The 15987-nt window shown below is 36.6% G+C and overlaps 7 protein-coding genes across 7 annotated transcripts; 1 reads left to right on the top strand and 6 right to left on the bottom strand.

Moving 5' to 3' along the window:
• Positions 1-371: 371 nt before the first annotated feature.
• LOC126758183 (hsc70-interacting protein 1-like) lies at positions 372-1172 on the bottom strand. Its single transcript, XM_050472293.1, has one exon. It carries the CDS (start codon positions 1170-1172, stop codon positions 372-374), a length of 801 nt encoding a protein of 266 aa, XP_050328250.1.
• Positions 1173-1285: 113 nt separating this feature from the next.
• On the bottom strand, positions 1286-4832 carry LOC126760772 (uncharacterized). The gene is made up of 3 exons (XM_050476669.1): positions 4316-4832; positions 4133-4248; positions 1286-3881 (listed from the first exon to the last, which is right to left on the bottom strand). The coding sequence occupies exons 1-3, from the start codon at positions 4495-4497 to the stop codon at positions 1516-1518; spliced, it is 2664 nt and encodes an 887-aa protein (XP_050332626.1). The 5' UTR covers positions 4498-4832; the 3' UTR covers positions 1286-1515.
• A 133-nt stretch (positions 4833-4965) lies between these two features.
• LOC126760776 (selenoprotein BthD-like) lies at positions 4966-6120 on the top strand. Its single transcript, XM_050476672.1, has 2 exons — positions 4966-5112; positions 5219-6120. The coding sequence occupies exons 1-2, from the start codon at positions 5071-5073 to the stop codon at positions 5681-5683; spliced, it is 507 nt and encodes a 168-aa protein (XP_050332629.1). The 5' UTR covers positions 4966-5070; the 3' UTR covers positions 5684-6120.
• Positions 6083-7773, bottom strand: LOC126760773 (probable tubulin beta chain CG32396). Its single transcript, XM_050476670.1, has 2 exons — positions 7505-7773; positions 6083-7445 (listed from the first exon to the last, which is right to left on the bottom strand). Exons 1-2 carry the CDS (start codon positions 7559-7561, stop codon positions 6153-6155), a joined length of 1350 nt encoding a protein of 449 aa, XP_050332627.1. The 5' UTR covers positions 7562-7773; the 3' UTR covers positions 6083-6152.
• Positions 7774-7873: 100 nt separating this feature from the next.
• Positions 7874-9006, bottom strand: LOC126760774 (signal peptidase complex subunit 2). Its single transcript, XM_050476671.1, has 2 exons — positions 8834-9006; positions 7874-8680 (listed from the first exon to the last, which is right to left on the bottom strand). Exons 1-2 carry the CDS (start codon positions 8873-8875, stop codon positions 8141-8143), a joined length of 582 nt encoding a protein of 193 aa, XP_050332628.1. The 5' UTR covers positions 8876-9006; the 3' UTR covers positions 7874-8140.
• A 287-nt stretch (positions 9007-9293) lies between these two features.
• On the bottom strand, positions 9294-10814 carry LOC126760237 (ubiquitin-like modifier-activating enzyme 5). The gene is made up of 2 exons (XM_050475718.1): positions 10428-10814; positions 9294-10346 (listed from the first exon to the last, which is right to left on the bottom strand). The coding sequence occupies exons 1-2, from the start codon at positions 10682-10684 to the stop codon at positions 9425-9427; spliced, it is 1179 nt and encodes a 392-aa protein (XP_050331675.1). The 5' UTR covers positions 10685-10814; the 3' UTR covers positions 9294-9424.
• Positions 10815-12002: 1188 nt separating this feature from the next.
• On the bottom strand, positions 12003-15499 carry LOC126760236 (synaptic vesicle glycoprotein 2B). The gene is made up of 11 exons (XM_050475717.1): positions 15265-15499; positions 14898-15182; positions 13956-14118; positions 13709-13887; positions 13374-13555; positions 13016-13263; positions 12764-12935; positions 12587-12698; positions 12365-12524; positions 12178-12305; positions 12003-12102 (listed from the first exon to the last, which is right to left on the bottom strand). Exons 1-11 carry the CDS (start codon positions 15296-15298, stop codon positions 12047-12049), a joined length of 1719 nt encoding a protein of 572 aa, XP_050331674.1. The 5' UTR covers positions 15299-15499; the 3' UTR covers positions 12003-12046.
• Positions 15500-15987: the final 488 nt, after the last annotated feature.

Here is a 15987-nt window from a genome sequence, read left to right as displayed (position 1 = left end):
TAGTGCAAGTTTATAATTTAGAACAATTTAAATATATAAATAACTTTTGAAATGCTTTGAGAGTCTCAGAGACTACAAAATTACAAACTAAAACAAATTTCAATATTTTTTTGACAATTTCATTGTTCAACATATAGGTAAAGCGACTTAAGGAATATTTTATATTTGAATTCTTAATGTTACAAAGTGATGCTCAGAGCATAACCTCAAATCCAGACATTTTTGCTTTCACCGATTTCATTGAAAGTACGACGCACACCTTCGCCATTGAAAAACTTATAGTTAATATTATAACATATTGATTGATTAATAAACCAGAAGAGTGCGCGACACAGCGCTAAGTAGTTAAACAGTCAAAGACATTGTTGTTTCTAATCTAAATTATCATCGAAATCTTGTGGTTTCGGCTCGGCTTTGGGTTCTGGTTTAGGAGGTGGCGCTTGTGTTCTGTTCAAGCCCTCGAACATCTTGGCAACATTTTCTAAACCAATTTTGTTGCCGAACTCGGCGATTTTAGCGAATTTCGGATTGCTCTTGTACTTCTCAATATTCTCTGGACTCTTTGCAATGTCCATCAGCATCTGCTGAAACTCTTTATCCTGAAGGGCGGTCAAAAACTCTGGATCGAAGCGTATATCATTTGCTGGTTTTTGCTCTTGTGGCTGCTGTTGTTGCTGTTGCTTACGTTCTTTAGCGTGGGCACGAGCCTTGTGCTGTGCCTTCTTGCTTTCGCGCTCGGCACGCTTCCGTTCCTGCTTAATACGGTGCTGTTCGAGTTTCTTGGCGTTGGGTGTTACTTCACGCAACCATTCGTCTGCCTCCTCATCGAAATCTAACTTGCAAGCTTGCCGCAAATCGTTGGCAGATTTCTCCCAATTACCCAACAAACGGTGAGCACGGCCGCGGAACTTGTAGGCCGCCGCTGAATCACAATTCAACTCCAACGCTTTGTCACAGTCACGAATACAAGCATTGGGCTTCTTTAGTTTGAGAAATGCCTGACCGCGCTTGGCATGGAACAAGGCATTGCCGGGATTCAGCTCGATAGCTTTGGTATATAGATCGATGGCTTCATCAAATTTCTGTTCGGAATAAGCAGCGGCCGCTTGTGAACGCAAATCGCTTGCCTGATCAATTTCCTCCTCTGTCGGTGTCTTATTCGTGTCACCCATCGGCTGATCGGCTTCGGTGTCGGCTTCGATAACACCTATAAATAAATAAAGGAAGGAAGCGAATACGTCAGACTACTAATAGTGGGATGGACAATACTAGAAACACACCTGGCGGCTTGGCCTTGCTAAACTCAAGCTGTTTATTTCATAATTGTAGCTAATTCTTATTACACTTATCAATAGATATACATATATAGGCAAAATATACCGAATATGTAAAATAAAAATTCCCAGTTTGCTTAAAGTAAAGTTCCCTTTATATGACTGAACTCTTAAATTTATATTAAATTACTTAATATTATACAACTTATATTCTTACTTATAACTAAATGTTTTTCATACTTTAAAGCATATGAAAATTTTGTGCTCGCTCTTCGCTTTCGTAGCCGGCGTTCATGATGTGCGGCTGGTGTACATAGCCGGCGGCTTGTGGTAGCAGCTGATAGGCAGATGTAGGCATAAGTGTGGGTGGCAACTGTTGTTGTTGTTGCTGTTGCTGTGGTTGCATTTGCGTTGTTGGTGGTGGAGGTTGCTGTGCTGACAGTTGCTGTTGGTGATGATATATTGTGGGCACAATAACAGGCGTAGTCGCTTGTGGCGCATAGCGCTGCTGCAAGAACCGCATGGTTTCAGTTGCATTTGGCGTCAGTTGCGTCCAAAAGCCGCCCTCTTCACCGGTGAATGCGGAAATGTTCGGATTGAGTTTTTTCGTTATAGGCGCTGCGTTTACCTTGATAAGCGTGCTTTCAGTCGCCAATGAAGGATCAACATTTGCATTGGTGATGTTCTTGGTAGTGTCAGTTTTAACGGTCTCAATGCATTTTCGCTGTGAGCTTACTTTGTGCGCATGCTTGGAAGTAGGTTGCAAAAAAGCCAACTTGAAATCCTTATGGAACACCCTACGAAAATAGCTGGGACTGAGCGCAATTTTATTTTGGCGTTCACAATCCTCTTTATACTCGGCATACATTTTCATTATGTTCAATGAACTGTGCAGAAAGCGTGTTTTGTAGTTTTTGTGCGGCACCCATGTTGGATAGCTGTTGATATGTTCGCGCACACCGGCAATAAGTTCCTCTGGAAATTTATTCTTTTTACCATTACGCCCCCGCCGGTCTTCGCCAGCATAGGCACCGGTTTGCTTATCGACATTCTTCTGTGCATTGGCGAGAAAGTGACTGCCGATGCAGAGCGTTGTATTGAAGAAACGTGAACAGACTCGTACATTTTCACCGCGTTCGCCACGTAGAAAATACCGATTTGTGTATACACGTACACGATTTGTCTTTCGGTGCTCTGCTGCAGTCGTACTGGTGTTTTCATGCACTTCAACCCGTGATAGCACAAAGTCTTTACGCCTTTTATAACTCAAACGCCAAAATGCTGCGCATAGTAGGCAACGTTGCTCTTCGGTGAATTTTGTGTGACATTTAAATCGACATGATTCGGCGCAATTGACTGGTTGTGGCACACGATCTTTCTTTATAGAGATACCTTTTCGATTATAAGCTTTGGACTTAGTTTTCTGTATAGATGAGGTTACGGCTTCAGTATGTCCCGCTGGCACTACCTCAGTTTCAGCGCTGTTGTTTTCCTGTGCAGCTAATGAGGAAGTCTTTTCTATTGTACTTTCATCAGTTGTCTTCTCTTGTACTGGTTCATTTTCTTCAGTTTGTTTATTTGTTTTTTGATGCAGTAGGTCCGCATTATTTGTAGCCACCTGCTTTGCGGCAAAATCTTCTATCTGTTCACTAGTCTCTTCAGTTACCGAATTATCTTCAGTAGAAACCGGATCCTCCACCGAATTATCACGCCTCTGTTTTGCTATTTCAGTTTTTAAACGCCGCCCCTCGCCGCTGCCGCCACGCAAATCTATACCGGTATAATGTCCTTTACCGTCGTTGTGCTCTAGCGCATCCTTTACCAAGTAACCACTTATGACAAGTGTTTTCAAAAAGAAACCTAAGCACACCCTTACACGTTCACCGTCACTGGAAGGCATGAAATAGTGATTCGTGTGCTGGCGTGCTTCTTTTACTCTCTTTATTATGCGCATTTTTCCAAGCGGTTTTTTCTCTACACATGACAGTAAATAGTTTTTTCGTTCGACGAATCCCAGTGACCAGAACTCTTTACACAATTTCATCCGCTGATCCTCATCAATTTTACTACACTGTTTTTTGCACTTTCCATTGCAATTAACCGGTTTAGGTTTTCTAACTTTTTTTTCGGGTTTCAATTCTGTGTAAAAATGCCGGTTCTTTGTATAACGCTTTCCTTTCTTGCTCTGTAATTTACGTCTACAACTACGTGTTTTTATTCGAGGAAGAACAATTTCGGAAGACTCATCGCTATAGCTAACGTCTTCGCCTTTATAGTTTTCATCCTGTAAATCTTCATTTTCGCAATCACTATCTATCTCGAATTTCAACGCAACTGGCGCAGCATTAGTTTTGATAGGATCCTCCTCCCCAATATTATCCCTTTCATCAGTGTCATAAATAGCTTCAACTTGACACTCATACTCCTCGATATTGTTTTCTTCACAATCAGAGTTTTCTCGTTCAGTTTTTATAGGCTCTTGTTTTCTAATTACTTTAGTTTCCTCGAGATAAACTGTACTTGTATTGATGAAATTATCGCCAATAATAGATCTATCCGCCAAATCCGGTCCGCTCTTCTGCTTTTTCCGTTTATGTTTTGTTTTGACTGAAAGCAAAAGTGCGTATACAAGAGCCGTGTCAGGCATAACTCGATAAGTAATATTATAATTAAAAAGTTTTCTACCTACAAGAAATTAATATAGTGTTGACCCTATAATTTTCCTGACACGCCTCTGTACAGAAATTCGCAAAGCTACTTTAATAAAAATAAATAATTCCTTTGGCAAAGTAATCAACTACTACATGAAACATAACCTTGTATAATGTATTTACCAACCCATAATTCTAAAAACTTACCTTCCATGTCCAATTCCACCTCCGACTCTGGTTCCGATTCTTCCAATTCGGATTCCTCTGACTCGTCAACATTCATGCCACTACCACCGGCTGCGTCCCCACCAAATGGGCATTTTCTATAAATCGAATCAATTTTTTACCATTTTTTTTCTTTCAAATGGAGGTTATTCTAATATAACTTACCCTCCAGCAGCACCAGTCGGCATCTTAAATTCTCCCGTCGGTACTTTACCTCCAAATTTCTCCAAAAACTCTTTTACAAACTGTAGTTGCGGCAAATTAAGAACAGTTGGATTTTCAGACACGAAATTTATGAAAAACTTCAACTTTTCCAAGTCGGCATGGGACAAATTAGGCATAGCCATTTTTGCGTATTTTTGTCTAATAAGATTGCCAAAGTGTTTCTAAACAATTATGCTGATGGCGTTTTGTGTTAAGAACAATAAAATCACGTTTATTTTCTGTATTTCTTATAATTGGAAAATTTCTTTACTTTAATTAGTCGGTAAAATGTTATCGCGAAACTTCTTTTTTGATTAATGGCGCAGGGTTGATATTCTATTACAAGCGAAAAATAACCAATACTGCCAGCCTCAACTTGGCGTACCGTTCTTCAAAGTTCACGCGCCCCGAACTTTTCGTGTTATCAAACTTTTAAAACGATAAATGAATCTTGAATATGAATTCTATCCCTTTTAGTTATTCATAACTGCTATTATTACTTTTCTCAACAGTTTTATATTTAAAGTAATATATATGCATGTGTACTAAAAACAAAGTCTACAATTTGGTATCGATAATTTTTCCATCGATTATCATTATATATCTGCAAATTGGAGACTGAAGTTGAACAATCCACTTTGAATAAAAACTACCGCGCAAAACAGTAAAGAAGATTAAAGAAATCAATTACATGTTTCTGAAACAAACACTATAAAATGGCTCCGAAACGTAAACGTAAAGCCCAAAATCAACCTGTGGTATGTATTTATTTATACTATATAAAAAGTGTAATGAAAATCTCAAAGCCATGAATTCGTTATAAGTGGTGATAAATTGATTTATTCTATAACACTTTAATTGCAGTTGACCACAGGCAGTGCTGTAACAAAATCCAAGGTTTTAAAAACGGAAGATCCAGTATTAGATGCTAATCTTCCAGTTTTGTATATAGAACATTGCCGATCCTGAAACGTATTTCGCCGCCGGGCTCTTCAAGTTCATGCTGATCTGCTTGAACAACTGCGTGCATTAAAGCCAGATGTAGAACTTCAATTGCTTATGAATGTCGAACGTCCACCACGGCGAGGTTCATTTGAGATATCTATTGCCACAAGTCCTACCGAAGAACGACAAGAAATATGGTCAGGATTAAATAGGAAACCGCGAGCACAAAAATTTCCACCTATTAATGAGTTAACTGAGGCGGCAAGCCGAGTTTTGGGCTTAAATGCGGTCAAGGACAAGGAAGGTGAGAATGACGCTCCTAAAGATCAGACTGAGCAAAAAGAGAGTACTAAATCTGGTAATAAGCGGAAACGTTCTATATAAAAAATGTTTTAATTTTTGAAAACAGCGTAGCATTTATGACTATCGTTTGGTAAAATCTCTAATAGAGAAGCTAAACGGTATGATGCTTTTTTGCTCATAACGTTTGATGAAATTAAAATATTAAAAAAATATGCATAATTTAAATGTTATTGCTGTAAGTTGGAATACGTTTCATTACTTCATTACAAATACTTGAAATGTACGCATATAATTTTGTTAAACTAAGTTATTTGTTGCTGACTTTCATTATTACTTAAACACAGTATTACAAGTTAAGTTGACCACATACTAATTAACGGTTATAATGAGGGCCGAGGGGGAATCTGCTTTAATAAGCAGTAATTAAACAATTGTTAAAACAGCTAAAATGAATCACATTTTTTTATTCTTGTAAAAAACGTATGAATTTTTGAAATTAAAATATCTTTGTTCAAAAAGCTTAGTGTCTACTCTACTTCTTATTTGTTTCTCACTTTAGATCGTTAGTGTCATTGCATTGTGCACAAGAATTGGCCTCCACATTTTCACCTTCCGGAATGTCTTCGCCGCTCTGTTTATATAAATCGAGCGTATCTTGCAGATCATGTTGCGCATCTATGAACTCTTGCTCTTCCATACCCTCCCCCGTATACCAATGTAAATGGGCTTTGCGCCTCAACATTATACCGCTGCCATCCAAAATACGTTGCAAGAGCTTATATATTGCTGAAGTGTTGCCAATGAAAGTTGCTGACATCTTAAGTCCTCTTGGTGGTATATCACATATAGCGGTCTTTATGTTATTGGGTATCCATTCTACGAAGCTACTCAAATTCTTGTTACGTACATTTGTCATTAATTGATCAACCTCGCGAGGAGACATGCGGCCACGAAAAATACCAGCTGCAGTTAAAAGCTTTCCATGACGCAAATCAACAGCACATAATAAGTTGTTGGATGAGAAGATTTGCTGTACCAACTCGGCGACAGTACCCTGGGAAAACTCTTTTTGCTTGCAACTAACAAGTGGGGCAAAACCAGGAATGAGGAAATGTAATTGTGGAAATGGTACCATGTTGACGTAGAGCTTACGAAGTCCAGCGTTAAGTTGACCTGGAAACCGCAAGCAAGTGGTTATGCCTGACATGGTAAGTGCCACAATATGATTGATGTGTTCATAACCGCTGACAGCCATTTTCAAATTTCGCGAAACTATTTGGAAAAGCGCCTCATTGTCGAGGCAGAATGTTAAATGGGAATTATGAATTAGCGACGGCATACTCAGCAAGGCATTATAAGGTTCAACCACCACTTGTGACATTTGAGGTGAAGGTATGGAGACATAATTCGAGATAAGATTATCGGGATATTCATCCACAAGTGCATTCATGACGAGCGCTGTTAAACCGGAACCAGTGCCACCCCCTATAGAGTGTAGGATTTGGAATCCTTGCAATGAGTCCACAGATTCTGCTTCACGCCGTATTGAGTTTAGAACAGCGTCCAGAATTTCCGCACCGTCTGTGTGATAACCTCGAGCAAAGTTGTTCCCTGCGCTGTCAGTGCCTGCTACGAAATTCTCAGGCCTGTACAATGAGGAGCGCTTGTGTAGGTTTTCAATAGTAGTCGCCTCCGTATCCACACAAATAGCGCGTGCATAGAATCGTTTACTCGCGGTGGCATTGAAGAAGACGTTGATGCGTTCCAATTGTAAAGCGCTAGTGCCTTGGAAGCGTCCAGATGCATAGTCTACTCCATGCTCGTGAGAGATCACATGCCAGAACTGGTGATAAAGATTTAAATAATAATCCCTGTGTGAAGTACAGAAATGCTTTAGCTTACAGCATCTCCTATAGAATTTCCGCTGGCTCCTATTTGGATAGTAATAATTTCGCGCATTTTTAAACCCTTTATGGAACTTCAAATTTATTTACAGGCAATTTTGTGAATATGTATGTTTTTTCAAAATTTATTTTATATGCATTTTATATTTCACCAAAATTGTTTTTCGAATGTATATTTCTAACATTTTCAATGTGTTGCTAAGAAATCGATTTCTTTTCTTTACTGGAAGGTCTAAAATATTCAACATTAGCGAGTAAATGTCGATACTTTTGTTACGCTTTATCTTACTTAAGTTTTATAAAAATCCAAATACTTACATAACATTCATGAATATCTAAAAATATAAACATTTAAAACAGCCACCTCTATTTTTGGACAAAATGATTATTGGCGAAATGCATTCAAAGGCTTACAAATTATTTGGAAATATTCAATTACTAATGTAAAACGATATACATTTATTTTGTTATTATACACACAATGGCTGCAACTCTAAATCAGCTACATCCATAACGCCTTCACGAACTCGTTCAACTTTTTCGTCGCCATCATCATCGACATTATTGCCTTTTTCATTGTGTGTACTATAATTTAAATATGTTATTACACTCGTACTTCATCCGACAGAGCTAGCTACTCATCCTTTTTCCCAGCTGACAAGGAGTTAAACAAACGATTGACTTCATTTGCAACCAAGTTATCCAACACAACACCATTGGCGTCAATAAAATTGGCACATGATTTAGTGCTGCTTACTTCACGCACACCTTTGGTATCCGTTACAGTAAAGGTGAGTATGTACTTGTCGTCGTATTTCTTCATATCGGAGCTAGCTTCCCAGGTTCGTGGTCCATTGTTACCATTCTTTTGGACTGCAACCGCAAAAGTACCTTTTTCGCGGAATGTTGTATGAAGTGTGAGAATTCCCATTAGCGCGAAATAGGCAATTACGCTAAAAAGCAAGACTGGGCGAGATTCTGGGAAAGGGTGTGTGTAATCCCAACCATGCGCTAGAACTGCAACACCTACGGCCAGTGCGCACAACACTAGCCGGGTGTTGATCAAACCGAATTGTTCCTTTAATTGTGGACGATCGCATAATAGACAATTCTTCACTGCATCATCTAGAGCATGTTTCACAGCAGATCCATCCCATTTGTTTATTTTTACAACCTGTGATGAAAATCGAAAATATAATTTTAATGATTGATTTGTGCCGTTGTATGTCGCTTGTCTGGGAGTTGACGTGTACAAAAAATAACATAAAGCGGCTTTCGAGTTACAATCGGCACCGCCACGAAAAACGGGTTTCAACTTTAGACTCACCTCAATTTCCAGTTGGGGCTTTTCTTCTTTTTTATTAGTCATTATAAAATTAGAACTTGGTTGAAACAGTAAAGTTGAAATGTGAAAAATATTTAACAACGCGATCACAAATTACTTTCGGTACACGACAACAAATAATTTGCCGCTTGACAGATTGCGTACGGGGTGTTCAGTGAGTTTGCTGTGGATATGTTCCTTACCATAAATCATGCAATTATATATAGGGTTGCATTCCCTTGGAACTACTATTTAAAAAATTCGTTAAAACTACAATTAAATAAATAAATAAAATATATTTAAAAATTAAATGTAATAAAAAAAAAAATTATTAAAAAAAAAATTTATTAAAAAAAATATTAAATTTAACAAAATAATAATAAAAATAAATAAAAGGAAATAAAAAAAATAAAATTTAATAAAAATACAAAATTTTATAAAAAAAATTAATACAAAAATAGCATTTTCAAAACAGCTTTTTTTATTTTATTTATCGCTTAGAACACTATCATTATCAAAGCAGTAACTATAAAAAAATAATGCAATATGGTTTAACCTTAATTATTGGAATAAATAGCAGTTGTATCACTTTTCTTATAATGCCTTCATTTGAGCAAATAAATCATCTAAATCCACATTAGCAGCAGCGGCAACTGTAGGCACGCTTTCCGTGGTAGTTTCTGGTGCCTCATATGCTAAACGTAGACCCGTTGCAACTTCTTTGCTTGCTTCAGTTGCTTCTGCGACGGGTGGAGAATCATCGACTAGCTCAATGCCCCATTCATTTGTTTCGTGCAATGGCGTATCATCCTCTAGAGCACTCTCTTCTGCTACCACTTTTGGACGAGCTTGGTATTCTTTTTGACGTTCTTGACAGTGCCGGTCATCACATTGAGTATTCGGTTTCAGACTCATACGTGGAAAGAAATCATTCATTGCATTATAACCCAAGTAATCGGACACTTCCCCGAAATTGAGCAAATATTTGAGTGTATTCTGCACCAACATACCGGCGGTTATACCCATAGTGGTAGGTAGGGAAGCAGCACACACTCCTTCACGTTTCAATGTTTTCTCGTCAATATTTTCTGCAACAACTAATGGTGGGGCACAACCAAAACATGCCGTTTCACCGGGACGTATAAATTGTATATGTCCGGAAACAGCATTCTCAGATACACCTGATTCGAACCAATTCAAACCTAGCTCATTACATGCAGTGTTGATAGCCATGCGAGCCTCAAAATTGTCAACACAACTTAACACTAAATCAACAGGTGTATCGGGTTGTATACCACCGTGAGATATAGTATTCAAGAATTTATCGAATGATTCCACAGTAGTTATGTTATAGTTGTGAGTTTCGATCCGCACATCAGGATTAATAAAGCTTAAGGTGCGCGCAGCTGCTTCCACTTTGGACAAACCAGCCTGGTCAGGTGTAAAAAATAACCGATTCATATTTGCCAGTTCCACTTTGTCATAGTCAAAAAGGATTAATTTGCCGATGCCACACCTGGTAGATTATTAAAATAGAGAAATTATTTTGTTTATAATGTTAACAGATGTGTGTGCTCTACGCACAGTTATCGCTAACCTTGTTAACATATCAGCTGTTACGCTACCAACACCACCAATCCCGACCACAGCCACTGTTTTTTCACGTATGCGCTCATACTCCTTAACAATTCCCATACGTTGTAGCGCCATAAGACGACTATAAGGATTGGAGTCCACTACTTCTGCAGACATTTTATCAATTCGTTCTCGTGCTGCGCGTGTCGCGCTTTTCTGTTGCTCCAATTCATTTTTCAGTTCGGCGATTTTCGCCTGTAATTCATCGAGGGCCGACATTAGAACTTACTATTGAACTTAACTTTATTTTTGTGGTATTTTAATGGCAGAGCTCTATGATAAGAATTTGTTTGCGTGTCACTTTCACTATTGGGAGGACTTTACCAAACTTGACAAACTGCATTTACTACTGTCAAATAGAGCAGCTGTTGTTTTTTGTTGTTATAAAAGAGCTGCCAATTTCCAATAATAATTGTAAACAAAGCAACAAAGCAGGTGCGAAAGCAATAAGAAAATTACGGAAACGTAATATAACGGAAATGTGGTTTCGTGCATAGGAAGAAATATCGTATAAGATTTCAGTTTTTTCACTTTAATTTCACCCATAACTTATTAAATAAGTATTATTCATATTTAGACTTTAAATTTATACTGGTAGGCGGTATACAGTGTGTATACAAGAATGAAAAGGAGGAAGTAAAATGTTAACGTGTGTGTGTGAAAAGTATACGGAAAAGGAAACGTCAATTGGAAATCATGAAGACAGCATAGTTGGTTGAATTTCATTGAGCGAATTTTGAAACAAATTTCGCCAAAATTTTCTACAAGCAAAAATATTTTTATTTCGTTTTTTGGCACAAAGTATGAAGTTTCAATTTCGTTGTGTGTATATATTGCTTTTGTATGGAAATGTGAGGTCAGTATAAATTTCATTCTTATAAATTTCCGATTTTTATGGTTATAAGAGGCATGTCTAGTAGAAGCTCCTACATTTATTTTGCTTGTGAAATTCGATAACGAGTGCATTAGATGCATGCATTTCCACAACCTAATCTGACAAATAAATAGAAATGTTTATCTTCTGTGGTTTTACAGTCTGCAAGTATTTGTTTACATATTCACACACGTATGTATGTACATATATGTATATATTAATATAATTATATGATTGGGTTTTTACTTTTTCTTCACAGTAGATATAAGTACACTCAAGTAATAAGCTTGCTTAGCAAATATTTACGTTCTCTCTTATTTGTAGTGATTCTAAATATCTGTTGGTTTTTTAATATAAAATATTTAAATCTCGGACTGTAGAAACCTAAGCTGTTTTGTCACAAAGGGCTATAATTGTGGGAATAAGCTACTACTTGTATATAATTATTATGTAAAAGTTAATTATGTTGTAACATGTTTAACACAAAAACTCAATTATTGTCTAGTTTATTATTTATTTGTAAATAACAATATATTTTTCACAATAAAATATTGAATAGTCTTAATAATAGAATAAATAATCCCTCATAATCTAATATTATGTTAGTTACACATTTGGACATATAAAAATTCCCACACATCTATTTCATAACCACCTTCTAATATTATGTTAGTTACACATTTGGACATATAAAAATTCCCACACATCTATTTCATAACCACCTTCCTGGTATTTGGTAAAAATGCTGACATAATTGCGGCCGCTGAAATTGAAAAAAGTGTTTTAGTTTTGTAATCAAAATGTGCGTTATTTTTCCGAAAATTTCATTGCAACTTACACCACATCACGAACGTGAGCATAATGAATGGTGGCACACAGCCAAATGACATGAAAATGGGAAACAATATATTGCCCAATATAGATCCAACGCGTCCAATCATCATAGCCAAAGAGACAACCATTGTTCTATAAAACGAAAAATAAATATGTTTTTGAGAAATAAATAAATTTGTTATAAAACTTACCTCAACGATGTCGGAAATAGATCGACCGATGAGCTAAGAATGGACATGGCTGATATGCTTCCCATTGTCACTGATATTGCAGCAACAATTGATGTACTCAAAGAGGATACTGAGAAATAAAGACCAACACCACAAAGACCAGCTGCCGTGGCACCAATTGCTATTGAAAAGAAAAATATATAAAGTATTGTTCACTTTTTGTTGTTGTGATTTGGCACTTACTAAGCATTATTCTACTGCCAATTCGATTAACAATGAAACCAGCTAAAAAGTAGCCTATGAAACTGGCTACTGCTACCGTTATATTGTTGGTAAAGGAGGCGGCTGTAATAACCTATAAAATAATTGGGATTTAATTCAAATAAATATATTAACAATTAATTTTTTTCTATAACTCACAACTTCACATTTTGCCGTTTCTAAATCTGCAAAATCACTTTTCAACAATTGCGTCTTGTTAACACTGTACTCCAAAATGGTACACATGCTAGAACCAGCACTGCCATGCATCTGTTCGTATTCCTCAATAGAAGCAAACATTTGGGGAATCCACAAACGCAAAGTATTTTGGCTAAATAATAAATAATTTATAATAGTTAAAATATGTTAATATATGTAAGCCATTAATAATTTTGTAAAAGCAAAGCTTACCCAAACAAAATAGCGAAATTCATGAGATAAACACGAGCGGAGAGGCCAAGATAAGGTTTGGAAAGTAGCGGACGTAACTGTTCCCAACCTTGACGCAAGGTGATTTTGGGCTTTTTCTCTTTTACGTGCTCGTTAGAGGACATGACCTGCTTCTCCTTTGGAATCGAACTTTCAATCGTAGCTATGCTCACAGTCGAAGCATCGCTCTCCTTTTCTGCACTAGGCAGTTCATTCATGAGTTCTTTGATCTATTAAAAATGAAATTTAATTAAAAATTGGCATTTTTGTTAACATTTATTGTTGTTATAAAAGCAATAATAAACTAATATGAGTACGCATTGAAGGAGTGTTGCCTTACCGGAAAATCTTCGCGTGGCTTCCAATGATTGAGCGCGTAGATTCGCTGAAAAGCACGCATAGCTTCCGCATTGCGACCTTGTGACATTAAAAACTTCGGACTTTCGGGGAAGAAATTGAGCAAAATACCGCCAAGTAGATTGGGTATCATGGTAATCGCCAAAAACACTTGCCATGAATGAACTGCGAACAATAATGAAATTATTACGAAATGTTAAGAAGCAAAAATGCAGCAAAAGAGGTTATGTAAAACATGAAAATAATAGATCTTTGAAAACTGAATTAAATTCATAAAAATTGTGAAAAAACAAATAATTATGAAAAGGTTCCACTTACACTGCAAACCCAGCAATTCGAAATCCCAATGTTTGGGTAACACCGTTAAAGCAATTATTGGCAGTAATATGTTGCCCACCGAAAACATTAGGCCCATAAGCATAACTATGCGCGAACGAAATTTCTTGCCATGCAATTCAGTCAAGTAACTCATAAGTATCGCGAATGGACCACACATACTGCGGAAGATAAAAATTCGTCAACTTAAAATACATACAAACAAAAAAATATTATGAAATGCAATTACATAAAACCGGCTATGAATTTGAAGATCATCAGTTGTATGACATTTTGACTGCTAACTGCACCTAATCCTGGTATAAGATTACTTAGATAACCGAGAATTAGTAGTTTTTTGCGTCCCTTTGTGTCGGCCAAATAACCCCACAGCACCGCCGAACTGATCATGCCTGTTGAATATTTTAATAAATTATGCTATTGTGTGATCATAAATAATAATGGTTAAAAATTAAAAAAAAAATAACTTTTTATGACTAAATTGTTATAAAAAATATTTTTTAACGTATTCCTATATTTGCTTTGGTTTTATGGAATTAATGTCAAAAATATTTTCAACCCTTCAGCTAATAGCAATAACAGTTTTCCATATTTAAACTACTACTGTGGGCAGTGAAATTAAAATTCCAAGCTATCAAAAAATTGTTTGTCGCATTGTTAATAATATATAGAATGTTGCTTAAAAAATATAATTAAATCTGCTTAATTCAATATTCAGTAGTGAAAATAATTGTTTGTTTATAAATATAAATACAACCTTTGAAATTTGACACCTTACGAAACAAAGTGGCCAGATGATTCACTCGCAAATATTTTTTATTAATAAGTAAACAAAAAAATAATATTGCAAAAACAGCTGTTCTATTTAAAGTCAATTAAAGAAATAAGAAAAAATTACAAATCAAAAAAAGTTAACTTCGGCTTACAGAAGCGAATTACATTGCCTTGCACTATCCGAATAATCTATGCCGAATTTCGTAAAGATATTTTGTTAAATGAAAAACTTTTTATTATGAGAACTTGCTTTTGACCGGTCTGTTTGTTTGAAAGCGATATGCTAACGTGGTCGGATCTGAGAGTTCCATTATATAATATATAAAAAATGAAGATGTACTAACTCATTGAGCTCTAATATTTCAGACCGCTTAAAACTACGTGTATTTATTATTACCTGCATAGGTGATGGCATTTAGCAGTCCTTTATGAAGCAGCGTTAGCTTGAGATCACATTCAGCACTCGGCAGTATGAAGGACATAGTCGACGTCTCGGACACCGTGGCTATAGCAGCGGGACACGCGCAGATCAATAGCAAAATATTGAACGTACCAAAACCCGCTGCTTCCATAGCTGTCTCGAAATCCGCTGGCACATCCTTTTTTTGCTCTGATTCTGCTTGCTTTTCAGAGCTTTGCAACACGCTTGGGAGCGTTCGATTTGGCGGTGTGTCATTGTCGGCTGTAGAAAAATTTCCATTACGAAATCAAATTGAACAAGTGCGCACAAAGAAGGGCGGGCGCTATCATTGCATATTATTTACCAGGCGCTTTGTCTGTTGTCGTTTCTGCGGCCATTTCTTTTAATATGTTTCGTTTTTTATTCACACGCGTATTAAAATATTTTTGATAACATTAATTTTTTCTTTACTTTTAATAAACACGATCTGTATATTTTTCCAGTTGTTCACTTTTGTTTAGCCACGCTTCGAATTGCCGCGTTTGTCATTTGCCAAGGGAATTGGCTTGTCTGAGGTGATCTTACACCCAGTAGCATCTTTTGTACTCCTTACAATGCCGTTGTTGTTGATATTTTTGTTCTACTTAATTAGTTAAATTATATTTGTTTTGTAGAGTAATATTATCAAGATTAGCAACAGCGTTTATCTGAGTGACGGTTGCCCGTATATACTTATGTATGTTGGCATGTAAATATGTATTTGAAGTGATGTGGGAAAGCCACCAACTTTTATTACGTAGTTATCTTATTTAATATTTCTAAAATATATAAAAGTGTCTAAATATATTGCTGAATTCCGTCCTTTTGTTGCAATGAACATGTTCAATTTTGAACAAGTCGTGATAAGCTTCCTGCCACGAATGTAACAGGTGTTTTTAAGAGAAACAATACTGCTGTCAATATTTACAAAATATTAAAAAAGAAATGGCGGAAAGTAAATAAACAAAAGGCTTAGAACATTCGCTTACGCAGAAAGCTTTCAAGTGACCTTTAACCCACTATAGTGACGTTTTAACGCTACACAACC

This window comes from Bactrocera neohumeralis, chromosome 5 (assembly GCF_024586455.1).
Source record: "Bactrocera neohumeralis isolate Rockhampton chromosome 5, APGP_CSIRO_Bneo_wtdbg2-racon-allhic-juicebox.fasta_v2, whole genome shotgun sequence".
Taxonomy (NCBI): domain Eukaryota; kingdom Metazoa; phylum Arthropoda; class Insecta; order Diptera; family Tephritidae; genus Bactrocera; species Bactrocera neohumeralis.
This window is presented reverse-complemented; position numbering and strand designations above follow the sequence as displayed.